Source organism: Rhinoderma darwinii, chromosome 11, assembly GCF_050947455.1.
Source record: "Rhinoderma darwinii isolate aRhiDar2 chromosome 11, aRhiDar2.hap1, whole genome shotgun sequence".
NCBI classification, from domain to species: domain Eukaryota; kingdom Metazoa; phylum Chordata; class Amphibia; order Anura; family Rhinodermatidae; genus Rhinoderma; species Rhinoderma darwinii.
Window position 1 is genome coordinate 98,538,419 of NC_134697.1, and position 19,769 is coordinate 98,558,187.

Genomic DNA, 19,769 nt, shown 5'->3' on the forward strand with positions numbered 1-19,769 from the left:
ATGTATTTCAAATGATAACCAACCTGATTGGATGTCAATGTAGATATAACATACTTGTGACAGTACATTGAGAGGGGCAGAGGAGAGCAAGTACACTTTTCTATAAGGGTACCCACATGCATGCCGGACTGTAACCAGACACAGTCTGGAAGTTTGGAAAATCTGGAGCATGCTCTGATATATGTGTGGAAAGTTTTCCACAGCATGTGGTTGAGTTTTCTTCCCATCTGCAGCATTTAGGAAATGTAGTTTGAGCAAGCATGGTATAAAAGACACAGCCTGCACTTGTCCTGTCTACATAATCATCTACAGCTCATAAAATGACCACATGAGCATATGTACACTACCGTTCAAAAGTTTTGGGTCACTTAGAAATTTCCTTATTTTTGAAAGAAATGCAGTTTTTTTCAATGAAGATAACATTTAAATTAATCATAAATACACTCTATACATTGTTAATGTGCTAAATGACTATTCTAGCTGCAAACGTCTGGTTTTTAATGCAATATCTATATAGGTGTATAGAGGCCCATTTCCAGCAACCATCACTCCAGTGTTCTAATGGTACACTGTGTTTGCTAACTTTGTGTTTTGCTAACACTTGAAAACCCTTGTGCAATTATGTTAGCACCGCTGTAAACAGTTTTGCTGTTTAGGGTAGCTATAAAACTGACCTTCCTTTGAGCTAGTTGAGAATCTGGAGCATTACATTTGTGGGTTCGATTAAACTCTCAAAATGGCTAGAAAAGAGAGCTTTCATGTGAAAACTCGACAGTCTATTCTTGTTCTTAGAAATGAAGGCTATTCCATGCGAGAAATTGCCAAGAAACTGAAGATTTCCTACAACGGTGTGTACTACTCCTCACAGGTCCACAACTGGCAGCTTCATTAAATAGTACCCGCAAAACGCCAGTGTCAACGTCTACAGTGAAGAGGCGACTCCGGGATGCTGGCCTTCAGGGCAGAGTGGCAAAGAAAAAGCCATATCTGAGACTGGCTAATAAAAGGAAAAGATTAATATGGGCAAAAGCTCACAGACATTGGGCAGAGGAAGATTGGAATAAAAGTGTTATGGACAGACGAATCGAAGTTTGAGGTGTTTGGATCACACAGAAGAACATTTGTGAGACACAGAACAACTGAAAAGATGCTGGAAGAGTGCCTGATGCCATCTGTCAAGCATGGTGGAGGTAATGTGATGGTCTGGGGTTGCTTTGGTGCTGGTAAAGTGGGGGATTTGTACAAGGTAAAAGGGATTTTGAATAAGGAAGGCTATCACTCCATTTTGCAACGCCATGCCATACCCTGTGGACAGCGCTTGATTGGAGCCAATTTCATCCTACAACAGGACAATGACCCAAAGAACACCTCCTCCAAATTATGCAAGAACTATTTAGGGAAGAAGCCGGCAGATGGTATTCTATCTGTAATGGAATGGCCAGCGCAGTCACCAGATCTCAACCCCATAGAGCTGTTGTGGGAGCAGCTTGACCGTATGGTACGCAAGAAGTGCCCATCAAGCCAATCCAACTTGTGGGAGGGTCTTCTGGAAGCATGGGGTGAAATTTCTCCCGATTACCTCAGCAAATTAACAGCTAGAATGTCAAAGGTCTGCAATGCTGTAATTGCTGCAAATGGTGCATTCTTTGACGAAAGCAAAGTTTGAAGGAGAAAATTATTATTTCAAATAAAAATTATTATTTCTAACCTTGTCAATGTCTTGACTATATTTTCTAGTCATTTTGCAACTCATTTGATAAATATAATTGTGAGTTTTCATGGAAAACACAAAATTGTCTGGGTGACCCCAAACTTTTGAACGGTAGTGTAGATCACCTCAGGAATAAAAAAATAAAATACAAAAATTGTCAAAATGATCAGGAAAATGAACAATTTCAGTCACGCTTATATTGTAATTTCAAAGCTCAGTCACCCTGTTTAATGTTTCACAGAATGTTTCACTGTATATAACAGAGCAATGTTTCACGGAATGTCCTCATTTTACAAAGGAGGATGAGGGGAAATCAGTGCAGAGCCCAAACCAGAAAAGTAAAGGTGCACTGTCCGGACAAAAGTAGCGGGATACGATACGCCTCTTTATTATTAAATTCAGGTGTTTCCTTCAGTCCTATTGCCACAGGTGTATAACATCCCGTCCTCGCCATGCAGCCACCCTTACAAACATTTCTGATAGAACGGGTCGTCGTAAAGAGATCACTGAATTCCAGAACGGTCCTGTAATAGGACGCCACCATCGTAAGTCCGTTCTGGAAATGTCTCCCCTCCTCGATATTCCACCATGACTTGTGAGTGATTTTATTGTAAAGTGGAAGGAACCGCAGCAACTCAGCCACAAAGTGCAGACCACATAATGTAACAGAGCGGGGGGCCGGGTGCTGAGGAGCAAGTGCAGAAAAGTCACTAACACTCCACTGACTCCATAACTGCAGAGTACAGACCTCCTTAGGTATTAACATCTGCATAAAAACTGTGCCGGGAGCTACACGGCATGGGGGCTGAGCAGCTGCATGCCAGCCTTACATCACCAAGCACAATGCCAAGCGTCGGATGGAGTGGTGTAAAGCCGCCGCCACTGGACTCTGGCGCAGTGTTCTGCGGAGTGACGCTTCTCTATCTGGGGGTCTGAAGGATGAGTCTGGGTTTGGCAAATGCCAGGAGAACGTCACCTGCCTGACTGCATTGTGCCAGCTGTAAAGTTTGGTGGAGGAGGGGTAATACGGGTGGTTTTCCAGGGATTGGCCTAGACCCCCAGTTTCAGTGAAGGGAAATCTTAATGCTTCAGCATACCACAACATTTTGGACAATTGTAGTTATCAACTTTGTAAGAACAGTTTAGAGAAGGCCCTTTTCTGTTCCAGCATAACTCTGCCCCAGTGCCCAAGGTCCATAAAAGCATGGTTGGGTGAGTTTGGTGTAGGACTTGACTGACCCATACAGAGCCCTCACATCAACCCCATCCAACACATTTAGGGTGAACTAGAATGGAGATTACGAGCCCGGCCCGCTCCCCCAATCATGTAGATGTAATGTGGAGGTGTCCCAATACTTTTTTTTCCATATAGTGCAGTTCCTGTTCCCAAGTACAAGATTTCCACTATATCGCTCTCGTTTTTACTGCAGCGTGGGGTACAGCGTATAAATTTATAAATCCAGTGAGAGAAAACAGTATTTATGACCTTTCCGCTTTATTACTTTGAAAGATAACAAGGCTCTGCTTTTCCCTCCTTGGATCCCAATCACAGTTGATTTCAGGTAAATATAATTTGGAGTGTGGCAGATGCAGGTTAATTCTACCCAAAAAAAACTGTTTAACGTGAATGAAGAACTTGATGTCTTATAAGTCCTGTCTTGTTCCTAAAACATTTTCCACAAACTAAACATGGATATGGCTTTTCCCCTGTATGAATTTTCTGATGTTCAAGAAGATCAGATTTCTGGGTGAAACGTTTCCCACATTCTGAACATGGATAGGGCTTCTCCCCCGAGTGAAATCTCTGATGTTTAACAAGGTATGATTTCTGGGGAAAACATTTGCCGCATTCTAAACATGGATATGGTTTCACCCCTGTGTGAATTCTCTGATGAGTAATAAGGTAAGTTCTATGCATGAAACGTTTCCCACATTCTGAACATAAAAATGGTCTCTCCCCTGTGTGACTCCTCTGATGTTCAACAAGAGAAGACTTCTGGTTAAAACATTTCTCACATTCCGAACAGGAATATGGTTTCTCTCCTGTGTGAATTCGCAGATGCTCCCGGAGTTTGGCTTTAGTAACAAAACATTTCGCACATTCAGAACAAGCAAACGGCCTCTCCCCTGTATGAATTCTCTGATGTTCAACAAGAGCTGATTTCTTGTTAAACTGTTTCCCACATTCAGAACACGGAAATGGTTTCTCCGCTGTGTGAATTAGTTTATGGTTAGAAAGAACTGCACTTGGGGTAACAATCTGTGATTGACCAGGAGAAGGCTCTTTGGGATTAGGAGCATTAGATGACGGATCTGTACTGTGAATTATCGGGAGTATATTTAGGATGATGAACGCTTTTCCTGAAGAACCTGAAGGATGTTGCACGATTTCTTCTGCTTTATAATTTGGAGATGAAACAAAGTTTTCCTCAAGGTTCTGGCTGTGAATATCTACAAGGAATAAAATGGGATTTGATTATTTTCAGTTTTTACAAGCCACAAAGTAGACATATTTCATGGCCGCTGTCTGGCTACCTTCCAATGGGGAGTTCCAGCAGTATAACATGATCTGTCGCAAAGCACATTATCTCAAGCTAGTTCTACAAACATGATAATGCGGTCTTTTTACTCCAGGACACAGTTTAGCCAGTATCTTATAGATGCTCTTTATTAAAGGGCTTTGTCCGGTGAAAGATTACCTTTAACCCTTTCTCAGAACAATTTTCACACTTTTGTCATACACACATAAAACCTGAATAAAAAAATAGAATATAAAAAAAAGAATCCTATTATACCATAGCGCCTTCAACCAACTTTACAAAACCGAACTTTATTGATCGGGCGTTACTTACTCGCAGGAAGCAAACCAAGAGCAACGTATTTACTCTGCTGATTAAGAGGAGTCATAGGAAGGCAAAAGTGAATTTATGTACATTGAAAAGATAATGTTCCTGGATTTTAGAAAGGATATTCAAAGAAAAGGTCTGTTTTTCTAAAGAAGTTGAAGGGGTATTCAAAGAATCGACATTTAAAATCTATTCACAGGATAAGGTGGGACCCCCACTGATCACTAGAGCGGGGGTCCTGAGCTCCCCCTTTCTCCTCACTGCACGAGCGCAGTGAGAACTTTAAATGGAGCAGCGGACGAGAATGAGTAGTGTCGCTCAAAGTCTATGGGACTGACAGAGACAGTCAAGTGTTGGGCTGTTTCCGTTAGTCCCATAGACATTGAATGGAGCAACAGGTCGCATGTATGTCCTCAGCTCCACTCAAGCTCCTCCTCACTATGGGGGGTGCAGTGAGGAGGAATGGGGAGCTCAGGATCCCCATGTTCTAGTAAATGGTGGGGGTCCAGCGTTGGATAGGTGGTAAATGTCGATTCTAGGAATACCTTTTTAATCCTAGAATATCTTGAGCTGCCAGCAAACAGGGGAAGCCTTGCAGTATCATATATAGTGTTATATCTCATTGCAGCACAATTAAAGCATATTTGTTCTTAGCCTAAGCAAAAATATAACAAATACCTTTGTGGTTCTGATGAATGATCCAGCATTTTTGGTGCTGCAGAACTTAAACTTGCATTTACAATATGAGTCGGAAGACTTTAAAACTTACTTGACAACACACTGGCATAATTACATTCATGATCATCAGAACCAACTAGATGAGGTGGCCTTGATATGGCTCACGTCCAAGGCGGTGATGAGGGGAGACATAATTAGTTAAATAGCGCTGAAACGCAAAAAGGCGAAGACACAACTGCTTGAATTACAGGCAAATTTGCTAAGAACCCAAACACTCAAAAGGAGAATTTTTGGAAGCGCAGAGTTTGCTAAATACTTTTCTTCAGGGAATTGCCACGTGGCAAGTAAAATCCACACAAAATACATATTATAGGTGGGGTAACAGGGTGGGATCTCTTTTAGCACATATAACACCCCCTCCGCGTGGAAAGGATCAAATTTTGTTGGCAAAGGATCCGGACACGGGTTTGACAAGCTCTGACGCTGGGAAAATAGAATCTATCTTTACTAATTACTATGAGGATTTGTATAGGGCGGAGCCAACGGACATGACCGCTATTAACACGTTTCTGGATTTGCTTGCGTTACCTAAGTTGTCAGAGGAAAATAGGGCCCTGTTGGAGACCGCTATTTCAGAAGATGAAGTGAGATTGGCTATCTCTTCTACACATAATCAAAAATCCCCTGGGCCTGACGGCTTTCCCATAGAACACTATAAGATGTAGTCTCCAGACATTGTCCCAATCTTACAAGTTTATTTAACAAGATTTATCTTGAAGGCCTTAATCTCAACACATTTACTGATGCCAGAATGATACTACTCCAGAAGCCAAATAAAGACCCAACATTGCCCCAATCATATAGACCCATATCACTGCTTAACCAGGACTACAAACTCTTGTCCAAAATACTGGCAACTAGAATACAGACTTTTCTCCCTACTGTGGCACACCCTTTACACATGGGCTTTGTTGCGGGCAGATATACTTCCAAAAGTATTCGAGCTGTGATTGCGGCGACGGTGGTTGGGCAGGAGGAGGGACACCCCCCGACCATGCTGCTGAGTTTGGACGCAGAAAATGCGTTCTATAAAGTCTCCTGGTCTTTTCTTGAGGAAACGTTGTGTAGACTAAATTTTGGACATACCTTTCTGGGGTATCTGCACTCGCTGCAATCTCAGGTCAGTACAAGGATACATATAAACGGTCATCTTTCTCAAACATTAGATATATTTCGAGGTACGAAACAAGGCTGTCCTCTTTTGCCCATTTTATTTCATTTGTCATTAGATCCCTTACTTTATCATATATCGTCTTCATCCTTATTTAGAGGTATACATATCGGGAACAGAGAGCTAAAAGGTTGCAGCATATGCTGATGATCTACCACTCGTGATTGAGAATCCCAAAACTAGACTGTCACAGATTCTGGTGGAACTTATGAACTTCTTGCATCTGCCTTATGAGCAATTACCTCAGGTGTCCAAAACGAACCCACTATTACTTGCAATATGGAAAACTTGGCATAAAATTCGTATGATACTGCACCTGGAACCACAGTTTTTGCCGGCCCTTATTCCTTATGCGCACGACCATAGCCATGTGCACGGCCGTGATTTTCGGGTCAGCCGGCCACGGAGTGTCAGCTGCGAGCGGCCCGCAAATCCCGGGCTGTGCACATGACCGCAGCAATTATTTTCAATGACCCGGACCGCAGAACACAGCCGTAATAAGGCTTGCCCGTTCTTTCTGCGGTCCGGGCTCTGGGGCCATGCACGAACCGTCGAAACCGTCGTGTGCATGGCCCCATAGGAATGAATGGGGCCGCAATTCTCCAGTGGATTTTCGGGGGAGTTGCGGCCCCAAAAGCACGTTCGTGTGCATGGGGCCTTATTTTGGTAAAAAAGAAAACAAACTTTCAAGGGGCTATTCCAACCATACATTTGTCACTTGGCATAATGAGGGCATTACCTCAATATCTGACTTGTTGCATCCTACACAACATACATTACTGTTACTTTCAGAGCTACAAATTAAATTCACAAATGTGTCCCTTCCTTTTTTTAACTATTTGCAGGCGCAGAGTTACACGAGCTTAGTCATGGGTAGAATTTCCCCTAATGAATGGACATCCTCATTTCAAAGAATGATACTTAATCCTGCGTCTAGGTCACTGTACACACTGATAATATATTCCGTTCAATTGAATTCTAAAGTCACTGCCTGAAGAGAACGATTAAAATTATTTTAATAGTATAATTCCTAAAATTGGCCCTTAAAGCCCTAAGTATCTAAATGTAGGCATAAGCAATTGGTCAGAACGTGTGAGAGAAGTCTATGGGTGATAGATAGTGAACCCACTCATAGACCGCGATCTCTCCTTATAAATAACTGATACACTGGACCATCTGCTGCAAAGTAATCCTACGCGTTTCAGTATCACATATTTTAGTGATACGTCATGAGGGATTATAGATTGAATTTTGTTACATGCCGGTTAGCACTGTTTTCGTGCTAGAACAACCTCCCGGCCCTCCCACTCTATTGACGTCATCAAGGCCAACCGCCAATCCGAATTTGACACGTCACCTCTGACGTCTCGGATGGCCGCGAGCCTCAGTTGTACAGCCAATAGGCAAAGCGTTCATAGTAACGCTGGGGATCCCGAAACGGATTATATAACACCGTCAGAATCAACACAGCAGGTAAGTTTTACAAGGAGGAAAATATGAAAACGCACTTTCGTCATCCCATACATTAGGATAAAGACAACCGATTGGAACGTAAACACATTACATATTGATCCCACAGATCAATAGTATCCCATGAAATGCATAGGAATATTAAATCCCAAGCACCCTCTGTAAATGACTCTACTCAGAAGGAGGCCACAAATCCTTCCGGTCTGAATGAACAGATCTCCTACTCCTGTTTTCTGTGAGGGGACTTTCTCATACGTAATGTCTGGATATATGGTTTTCTCTTCAACAAAAATTTATCTTAAGCATGCATTATACCATCAGGTATAGCTATCAATTCATCAGAATATCAAAATTATAACTGATATAAAAATAAAGTCAATAAACAGCAAAAATGACAAATATAGATATCTTTATTATCCCATAAGGGAAAAATTACCCTCAAAATACATACATTTAAAACACAAAAAATTTATTAAAAACACCCCGGATTGGAATGTCCGACATATCCCATAATAATAGCCTTAAATATTACAATGTGTGAAGCTATAAGATATTGCCTGAAGATCAGAAGTCTAGAATGATCAACTACCTATGGCATGAATATTTCACAATTGTGGATATATAAAACCACGTCAAAATCTGAATTGGCTATTTATTTACCTGGGGTGGGCATGATGAAACTACCCGATCCGAGGACCACCTCGACGCGCGTTTCGCTTCCTTCGTCAGGAGATGAAACATGCTAGTTATTTCCCCTCTATAAGTACAAGCTCAAATGAGCTGATGTTAATCGGCGCATGACAGATCACGCCCATCTCCATGCGTCAGACCATCCGCGTCATGGCCGGAAGTTGTACCTGGAAACCAGGACTCGTTCTCAAACCTGTTGACAACTTCCGGTCCGGCGCATAAGAGATCACGCGACCCGCACGCGGTCCCATCAAGTACCCAGTGAGTAGAACAAGAAGCGTATTATAAATAGAGGGAAAATGTCAATTGTAATCTCAATTTGTAAAGCGCAAAAAAAACAAACATATGCAGAAATACTAAATACATCTACCCATAGTATAGGGATACTAAAAAGTGCTATAGAAAAAAACATAAATAAGGAAATAAATAAATAAATATCCAATTCACGTACAAATAAATAATATATCCAAATTTTTATATACATGACTAAAACCATTATTAAACACTACATCACCTATTGTTCCATGAAATATGAATAATTTACCATAAATATACCAATATTAAACATAACGTGTATATATAAAAACCAAAAATAATAAAAAGAGGATCATCAAAAAACCAGGACAGACCCACAATCATAATAATAAATATAAAGTGCACAAGTGTAAGTCAATGGATTAGTGGGTGATAATCCCGATCAGAGAACCACCCTACCGACAGGAATTATGGTCTCCGATCAAGATTAGCATCCCGGGTCCATTGATAAAGTGAATATGTTATTATACACATAACATAAAATTGACATAAAAATATATGTGTAATTATATAGTGAAATTAGAACAATATTACAGTTCATACAATATAAAAATATATAAATATATGTATTAAATAATTAAATACATATATCAGAACACTACTATGTAAAAAAGTTAAACACACCGTGTATACATAAATTATATTAAATTATACATGATATAGAAACTCTGTACAAATATACAATAATATACAGTAAAATTACATTCTGCATTAATACAAAAACCCAAACCTAAAATAAATAGGGTCAGACAAACTCATTATTAACATACAACCAAAGTAATTATAAATATATATATATATATATATATATATATATATATTGACCCAATTCTATCAGCACTAAACATATATAAATATTCCACAGTCTCCCTATTATATCATAAACTGGCAATATAAGAGATATATCTGTATATAAACATATATACGCTACCCATATCACTACATATACACAGAGAGACATATTTATAAAATACATACATATACACTACCGTTCAAAAGTTTGGGGTCACCCAGACAATTTTGTGTTTTCCATGAAAACTCACAATTATATTTATCAAATGAGTTGCAAAATGACTAGAAAATATAGTCAAGACATTGACAAGGTTAGAAATAATGATTTTTATTTCAAATAATAATTTTCTCCTTCAAACTTTGCTTTCGTCAAAGAATGCTCCATTTGCAGCAATTCCAGCATTGCAGACCTTTGGCATTCTAGCTGTTAATTTGCTGAGGTAATCGGGAGAAATTTCACCCCATGCTTCCAGAAGCCCCTCCCACAAGTTGGATTGGCTTGATGGGCACTTCTTGCGTACCATACGGTCAAGCTGCTCCCACAACAGCTCTATGGGGTTGAGATCTGGTGACTGCGCTGGCCACTCCATTACAGATAGAATAGCAGCTGCCTGCTTCTTCCCTAAATAGTTCTTGCATCATTTGGAGGTGTGCTTTGGGTCATTGTCCTGTTGTAGGATGAAATTGGCTCCAATCAAGTGCTGTCCACAGGGTATGGAATGGCGTTGCAAAATGGAGTGATAGCCTTCCTTATTCAAAATCCCTTTTACCTTGTACAAATCTTCCACTTTACCAGCACCAAAGCAACCCCAGACCATCACATGACCTCCACCATGCTTGACAGATGGCGTTAGGTACTCTTCCAGCATCTTTTCAGTTGTTCTGTGTCTCACAAATGTTCTTCTGTGTGATCCAAACACCTCAAACTTCGATTCGTTTGTCCATAACACTTTTATTCCAATCTTCCTCTGCCCAATGTCTGTGAGCTTTTGCCCATATTAATCTTTTCCTTTTATTAGCCAGTCTCAGATATGGCTTTTTCTTTGCCACTCTGCCCTGAAGGCCAGCATCCCGTAAGGTCGCCTCTTCACTGTAGACGTTGACACTGGCGTTTTGCGGGTACTATTTAATGAAGCTGCCAGTTGTGGACCTGTGAGGCGTCTTTCTCAAACTAGAGACTCTAATGTACTTGTCTTGTTGCTCAGTTGTGCAGCCGGGCCTCCCACTTCTCTTTCTACTCTGGTTTGAGCCTGTGTGTGCTGTCCTCTGAAGGGAGTAGTACACACCGTTGTAGGAAATCTTCATTTTCTTGGCAATTTCTCGCAAGGAATAGCCTTCATTTCTAAGAACAAGAATAGACTGTCGAGTTTCACATGAAAGCTCTCTTTTTCTAGCCATTTTGAGAGTTTAATCGAACCCACAAATGTAATGCTCCAGATTCTCAACTAGCTCAAAGGAAGGTCAGTTTTATAGCTCCTCTAAACAGCAAAACTGTTTACAGCGGTGCTAACATAATTGCACAAGGGTTTTCAAGTGTTTTCTAATCTTCCATTAGCCTTCTAACACAGTCAGCAAACACAATGTACCATTAGAATACTGGAGTGATGGTTGCTGGAAATGGGCCTCTATACACCTATGTAGATATTGCATTAAAAAACAGAAGTTTGCCGCTAGAATAGTCATTTACCACATTAGCAATGTATAGAGTGTATTTCTGATTAATTTAATGTTATCTTCATTGAAAAAAACTGTGCTTTTCTTTCAAAAATAAGGAAATTTCTAAGTGACCCTAAACTTTTGAACGGTAGTGTATATGTATGAACAACTGTGTGCATTTGCTAGAAATTCATATCATCCTGCATATTCTGTCTTTAACATAGTTCCATTTAGTTCAAGATCTTCGATGTTCGCTTTTTACAAAGATCCAATCACTTGACACTAGCAACAAATAAAAACAGCATTAGTCTTAAACTAAATTATTACAAAAAGGATGCAAAACTTTGTGATTCGTTCAAACCCTTTGGGGACAATGTGTCTAACGTAACAATACATTTCATTTCCTTTCTTAAAAGGTTTTTCACAATATCCCCCCCCACGGTTTCCAGCATAGATACGATCAATTCCCTTTACTTTCAGCAGTCTCCAATTGCTGCCATGAAACTCCTTGAAATGCCTTGCAAGAGGTTTACTCCTATCATTAAATCTAATTTAAGTCTAATTTAAGTCTAATTTGGAGCTAAACAGCCTCATGGGATTTTGCTCTAAGACCCTATAGGTTTACCATGAGGCTGTTTAGCTCCAAATTAGATACCATTTTGCGGACAGCAGTTGAGAAGGGCATCATCACACGGGAGGTTCATGAGAGTCTCATTGTTAGAGAGCCTAGAGTACCAACGTTATACCTTTTACCTAAGGTGCATAGAGATGTTAAATGCCCTCCTGGCAGACCGATTATTTCGGGAATTGGTGGGATTTGTGAACGGACATGCAGATTCATTGATTTCTATCTCAGACCTCATGTGGAAACTCTTCCATCTTATATACGCGATTCCACTGATATTCTTGTATCTCCTGAAGGTCTGAGATTGGAACCTGATATGTATCTGGTCACAAGTGATGTAGAATCCTTGTATACATCAATACATCATGATCTAGGTCTACGTACGTGTAGATTTTTTCTGCAGACAGGTAATATGGCATTAGAGATGGTTGAGCTCATCCTGGAACTACTGGAATATGTGTTGAGACATAACTTTTTTGTTTTTAAGGATAAATACTATTTACAAAACCGTGGCACTGCGATGGGGGCAACTTGTGCCCCATCCTATGCAAATTAATTTATGGGATTTTGGGAAAGATCCTTGATAACAAATGGTAATTATTGTGATGAGTGGCATGTTTTGTCATGGAGGCGTTTTATTGATGATGTCTTGTTTATTTGGCAGGGCACGGAGGATGAGCTCAACCTATTTCTGAACCATCTGAATACTAATGAAATGGGTATTAAATTAGTAAGCAAGTATAGCAAAACCGAAATTGATTTTCTGGACCTAAAGATAAAGGTTGAGGCTGATGGTAAGCTTAATACCGATATTTTTAGAAAAAACACTTCTGTGAACTCTTACCTAACGGCTGACTCCTCCCACCCTATACACATCATTAGGGCCATCCCAAGGTGGCAATTCCTCCGAGCCCGAAGGATTTGCTCTACGGAGGATGGATTTGAGCATCGATCCAATGATCTTTTGAATAGATTTCTCAATAGAGGTTATGAAGAATCGGATGTGATACGTGAATATGAACATGCTAAAACAAAGACCAGAGTTGATCTACTTAAACCCCAAGAAAAGGGAAGAAAAGGGCCTGATGATAACGTGGTAAGATACATATCAGGGTACAATAAGCAGTGGAACATCATGCGTGGGATTTTTAATAGGCATTGGTCGATTTTGAAAACAGACAAACGCTTATCTAGAATTATTACTCCTTTCCCTGCTATGACACCGCGTCGGAGCCCCAATCTCCGTGATATCCTTGTTAGGAGTCACTATGTTCCCTCTGTATCCAACAAATATTTATTTGGATCAAGAGGGCCAAAATGGGGCAACGTGTCATGTGGAAGGTGCGGAGCATTTCAAACAATGGAGAAAACGGATTCGTTCTCTGGCTCGGATTGTACCAACATATATAAAATTGTGCATTTTGTAAACTGTAATACAAGGAATGTTATTTACCATGCACGTTGTCCTTGTAATAAGATCTATATCGGAATGACCTCGCGTGATCTCAAAATATGTATAATGGAACATATCAGGGATATCAAGGGTATTCAGCATCAACAAATTGGGGATAATGATATCCTCTTTGGTGATAGGAGTAAACCTCTTGCAAGGCATTTCAAGGAGTTTCATGGCAGCAATTGGAGACTGCTGAAAGTAAAGGGAATTGATCGTATCTATGCTGGAAACCGTGGGGGGGATATTTTGAAAAACCTTTTAAGAAAGGAAATGAAATGTATTGTTACGTTAGACACATTGTCCCCAAAGGGTTTGAACGAATCACAAAGTTTTGCATCCTTTTTGTAATAATTTAGTTTAAGACTAATGCTGTTTTTATTTGTTGCTAGTGTCAAGTGATTGGATCTTTGTAAAAAGCGAACATCGAAGATCTTGAATTAAATGGAACTATGTTAAAGACAGAATATGCAGGATGATATGAATTTCTAGAAAATGCACACAGTTGTTCATACATATACACTACCGTTCAAAAGTTTAGGGTCACTTAGAAATTTCCTTATTTTTGAAAGAAAAGCACAGTTTTTTTCAATGAAGATAACATTAAATTAATCAGAAATACACTCTATACATTGTTAATGTGGTAAATGACTATTCTAGCGGCAAACTTCTGTTTTTTAATGCAATATCTACATAGGTGTATAGAGGCCCATTTCCAGCAACCATAACTCCAGTATTCTAATGGTACATAGTGTTTGCTAACTGTGTTAGAAGGCTAATGGAAGATTAGAAAATACTTGAAAACCCTTGTGCAATTATGTTAGCACCGCTGTAAACAGTTTTGCTGTTTAGAGGAGCTATAAAACTGACCTTCCTTTGAGCTAGTTGAGAATCTGGTGCATTACATTTGTGGGTTCGATTACACTCTCAAAATGGCTAGAAAAAGAGAGCTTTCATGTGAAACTCGACAGTCTATTCTTGTTCTTAGAAATTAAGGCTATTCCTTGCGAGAAATTGCCAAGAAAATGAAGATTTCCTACAACGGTGTGTACTACTCCCTTCAGAGGACAGCACACACAGGCTCTAACCAGAGTAGAAAGAGAAGTGGGAGGCGCCGCTGCACACCTGAGCAACAAGACAAGCACATTAGAGTCTCTAGTTTGAGAAATAGACGCCTCACAGGTCCTCAACTGGCAGCTTCATTAAATAGTACCCGCAAAACGCCAGTGTCAACGTCTACAGTGAAGAGGCGCCTCCGGGATGCTGGCCTTCAGGGCAGAGTGGCAAAGAAAAAGCCATATCTGAGACTGGCTAATAAAAGGAAAAGATTAATATGGTCAAAAGCACACAGGGGAAGATTGGAAAAAAAGTGTTATGGACAGACGAATCGAAGTTTGAGGTGTTTGGATCACACAGAAGACGCAGAACAACTGAAAAGATGCTGGAAGAGTGCCTGACGCCATCTGTCAAGCATGGTGGAGGTCATGTGATGGTCTGGGGTTGCTTTGGTGCTGGTAAAGTGGGAGATTTGTACAAGGTAAAAGGGATTTTGAATGAGGAAGGCTATCACTCCATTTTGCAACGCCATGACATACCCTGTGGACAGCGCTTGGAGCCAATTTCATCCTACAACAGGACAATGACCCAAAGCACACCTCCAAATTATGCAAGAACTATTTAGGGAAGAAGTCGGCAGCTGGTATTCTATCTGTAATGGAGTGGCCAGCGCAGTCACCAGATCTCAACCCCATAGAGCTGTTGTGGGAGCAGCTTGACCGTATGGTACGCAAGAAGTGCCCATCAAGCCAATCCAACTTGTGGGAGGGGCTTCTGGAAGCATGGGGTGAAATTTCTCCCGATTACCTCAGCAAATTAACAGCTAGAATGCCAAAGGTCTGCAATGCTGTAATTGCTGCAAATGGAGCATTCCAAGACCAAAGCAAAGTCTGAAGGAGAAAATTATTATTTCAAATAAAAATCATTATTTCTAACCTTGTCAATGTCTTGACTATATTTTCTAGTCATTTTGCAACTCATTTGATAAATATAATTGTGAGTTTTCATGGAAAACACAAAATTGTCTGGGTGACCCCAAACTTTTGAACGGTAGTGTATGACAGCACCCCTGGAGAGACGTCCCATCCGCTGTACAGGAAACCTGAGGATATAAAAAGGGACCACCTCTCCACAGACCCAGTCTTTAGAAAGAACTCCGGATGAGAAATAGTTTAGTTTATATATCTTCTTTTTTTTTTTTCTTTGCACCACCCAAGTGAAATTCCCTCACACCTTTATATATATATATATATATATTTATATATACACACACACACACACACACACACACACACACACAAACACAAACAGTATTTACAAGGAATCCCCTTGTATTTATGTTAGCGATCTACCTTATGAGGGCTCTATCTGCTACAAACAATAGGGAGGGTAAACAGTGGGGTGCTGTCATAGGTTCTTGAAAAACCGATTACCGGTAAGTAATCAATCTTTTACCTTTTCACCTATGACAGCACCCCTGGAGATGTAAAATAGAAATATTTTTAGGGTGGGACAACAGCTTGTAGCACCTTCCTACCAAAGGCCAAGTCAGAGGCTGTATGCAGTTGTAACCGGTAATGCTTGAGGAGGAGAACTCCATGTAGTAGCCTTGTATTTCTGGTCTAGAGATGCCTCCGCTGGTGGAGTGAGCTCTGAAAAACTCTGGGGGTGTTGAGCTTCTGATGTATGTAGGCTAATCGTATGGCCTGCTTAATCCCCCTCGCTATAGTGGCTTTACTGGCTGCCGAACCCTTATTACCCTGTTGGGGTGCGGGTGTTCTTGCCGTCATGCACAGTCCTCACTCAGGATTTGGCAAACAACGCTCGTATTTATTTTGAGCAAATACAAAATAAAACAACAAAAAGCAGGTACATTAGGGGTTGAATTGCAGCTGCCTTCATATCGAGCAGCACCCCAATCCTCATCTCATATGCTCTGAACTTAACCTGTCCCACCCTCCTCTGGGGGGACTTAAATACACAATATTCTATTTCCCAGAATTCTAGTCTTAGGGTATGTGCACACACACTAATTACGTCCGTAATTGACGGACGTATTTCGGCCGCAAGAACCGGACCGAACACACTGCAGGGAGCCGGGCTCCTAGCATCATTGTTATGTACGATGCTAGGAGTCCCTGCCTCTTTGCAGGACAACTGTCCCATACTGTAATAATGTTTTCAGTACGGGACAGCAGTTCCACGGAGAGGCAGGGACTCCTAGCATCGTACATAAGTATGATGCTAGGAGCCCGGCTCCCTGCACTGTGTTCGGTCCGGTACTTGCGGCCGAAATACGTCCGTCATCTACGGACGTAATTAGCGTGTGTGCACATACCCTTAGGCCCCATGCACACAAACTTATTTTTTTCCTCCTGTAAATACGGGTCCATTGTCACACGTATTCCACCCATATTTACTGACCCGTAAAAAAAAAGGTGGGAGCTGGAAATGTCACAATCATGTCCAATCACCGTAAGAGAGTCAAATGATCGCTAAAACGCCATTTTATGTGCCATTTGTGCATTGTGAGTGCTGTGTGCGATTCCTGTGCTGAGATAGTTTGGGATCTTGGCGTTTATTTCACAGCAAGGATGTCAGACACTCGTGTGGATGATGCTCTGCTGAACTGGCTTGTCTCGCTGCAATTTGGACAGCGATCTATGCTGGACGAGGAACCGTTGAGGAAGAAGAGGTATTGGGTTCACCCCATTGTCTCCCAAAGGCCCAGGAAGGGCCATTTCCATACCCTATACGATGACCTGTGGAAGAACCCGGAGAAGTTTCACAACTTCTGCCGCATGTCCATCTCCAGCTTTGACCGTCTGTTGTCGGACCTCCGTCCTGGAATCACCTTACTGGACACCAACATGCGACGGTGCATCTCTCCGGAGGAAAGGCTCATCGCCACCCTCAGGTAAAACGCATAATGTCCCCTGTGCCCATTCCTGCCATGCCCTGCGACAGTTAGCAGAACCGTACTTGTCCCCTGTGCCCATTCCCGTCATGTCCTCCATAACCGTAGTTGTCCCCTGTGTGAAACGGATGTCCTGTCACCCTGTTCCAGCAGTACTCATTTTTTGGGGGTTTTCTTCAGATTCCTGGCAATCGGTAACTCATTTGCATCCCTGCATTTTGAGTTTTCGCTGGGTTGCTCAACAATTTCACAGATCGTCCGTCTGACCTGCGAAGTCATCTGTCAGCGTCTAAGAGCGTCGGTGATGCCACAGCCCAAGGCAGAAGATTGGCTACGGATTGCTGAGGGCTTCTACCAATCTGCACAGTTTCCCAACTGTGTGGGAGCATTGGATGGGAAACACATTCATGTGAAGAAGCCGCCTCACTCTGGGTCCCTATATTACAATTACAAACAGTTTTTCTTGGTGGTGCTGTTGGCCTTGGCTGACAGCGACTACCGGTTTGTGATTGTTGATATAGGGGCCTATGGATGCTGGCATCTTCAGGGCTTCCCGAATGGGTGAACGTCTTCTCTCCAACCAGCTTGCCCTTCCTGAACCAAGCCAACTACCTGGATCTTCAGGACCACCAGCGCCATTCGTCTTCGTGGCAGATGAAGGTTTTGGCCTATCACCCCATGTGTTGCGGCCATTCCTCCGCCGTGATCTTTATGACCGGAGGCACAATTTTTAATTACCGGCTCACCCGTGCGAGACAGTATGTGGAATGTGCCTTTGGGATCCTGAGCAACAATTGGCGTTTATTCCAGAGCCCCCTTCAATTGGATCCCCAGAATGTGATGCTGGTTATCCAAGCCAGCGTCATTCTGCACAATTTTTGCAGGATTCACAAGTCAGCGCTAGACATTGACCTGGACGATGTACCTGCAAATTCTTTCGTCCCTGTGGACAACACCCTGCATGGAAGACCTGGAGCAGCAGGACTGTTGACGTGGAAATTCTATGCGGACTACTGTGTGTCCTCTGCTGGGGCGGTCCCTTGGCAGATAGATGTAATCCACAGCAGAAAATAGTTGGATATGGAAAGTTTTCATTTTTTAATTGGTTCAGGACTGTTTATTTTAGTTAGTTGATCCTGGTTGGAGTTATTAGTTAGGGACTTGCAAGCCAATGAGGACCCTTGACGTGGGTTGCGAGCTTGTGTATTTCTGCCACAATATCATTGTATGTTAATGGTAAAAGGTATTGTGTACAGAAATACATACCAATACCTTATTACAATTATGATATGTTCGCATTTTTATTTATTGAAAAAGTGAACACAATGAAAATGATAATTTAGGTTGTTGGTTAAAAAGAAAATCCAGACCAATATGAAGTGTAATGTGGAAATCTACAACGTTCGTTACCATACATGTGAAAAGTACTGCACCTCATAAGCAAAAAAAAAAACAAACGCAAAGTATTTTGGTGCAAAAAATTTTTAGTAAAAAAAATCCACAAATTTAAGAAAAACAAAAACCGTCCGATAACCAAAAAATAAAAACTACAAACTGACAAAGTCCTCAGTAGAAGGCCCCGCCACATTAGCAACTTGCAGTTCCCCTCCCTGCACTTGCTGATACGTGTATTGGCCACCAGGAAATTGGCCGGGGGCACTGAACGTGGGCCGATCCTGGCTTAATTGAGGCTGTGAGGGCACATATCCACGATAGGCGGAGGCACACGGCGGCGGTGGGGTTGGAGTGGTGATAGGGGATAATGGCATGACATGCCTGTTCCGATGAAACTCTATTGCATTGCAGAGTTCCATCGGAGCAGGATTGTTCATGAATGTGTCCAGGACTCCAAGGATTGCCGATTGGCATCGAAGTTGCCTTTCAGACGGCATCCGTTTCAGATGTTGAGCCACTGTTTTCCCAAACACGTTCTCCAAACTGTCCTCCGCTCTTTGCTGGAGATGGGCCAGCACATGAGCATCTATGGACGAAAGTCTATACCCTTCTTGTCGTTTTCTGTTACGACGACGACGTGGTGGTGGGGGCGATGTCCTATCCTCCAGCACAGGCGTACTTTCCTCTAAGGGGGGATTCTTGGTCCCTGACGGAGACTCCACCAACGTAGCGTCAGAGTTAACTTCCCGAAGATTATCGCTAGTTCTAGGTTTAAAATAAAAGTATTGAATCAGTGTAATATAGGTAGCTAAAAAATTATTAAAGCTTTTTTAAAGGAGATAAAAAAAAAAAACGGATAGAGCTATGCGACGTCACACAACATATCCCCATGCGTTTAAATTAAACACACTAGCAGGTGACATAATTGTAAACT

General features: G+C 41.6%; 1 protein-coding gene across 7 annotated transcripts in view; it reads right to left on the reverse strand.

The window, feature by feature from the left end:
- Positions 1-3,186: 3,186 nt before the first annotated feature.
- The window catches only part of LOC142663513 (uncharacterized), a 28,712-nt gene continuing 12,129 nt past the window's right edge, over positions 3,187-19,769 (reverse strand). For 6 of the 7 annotated variants that reach the window (XM_075842233.1, XM_075842230.1, XM_075842229.1 and 3 more), the window contains exon 10: positions 3,187-4,162. In XM_075842233.1, the coding sequence (XP_075698348.1) occupies positions 3,330-4,162 (833 nt within the window). In that variant the 3' untranslated portion in view covers positions 3,187-3,329. Of the gene's footprint in view, positions 4,163-18,817; positions 19,601-19,769 lie in introns of those variants that run through there. The other variant, XM_075842235.1, reaches the window with a different exon arrangement.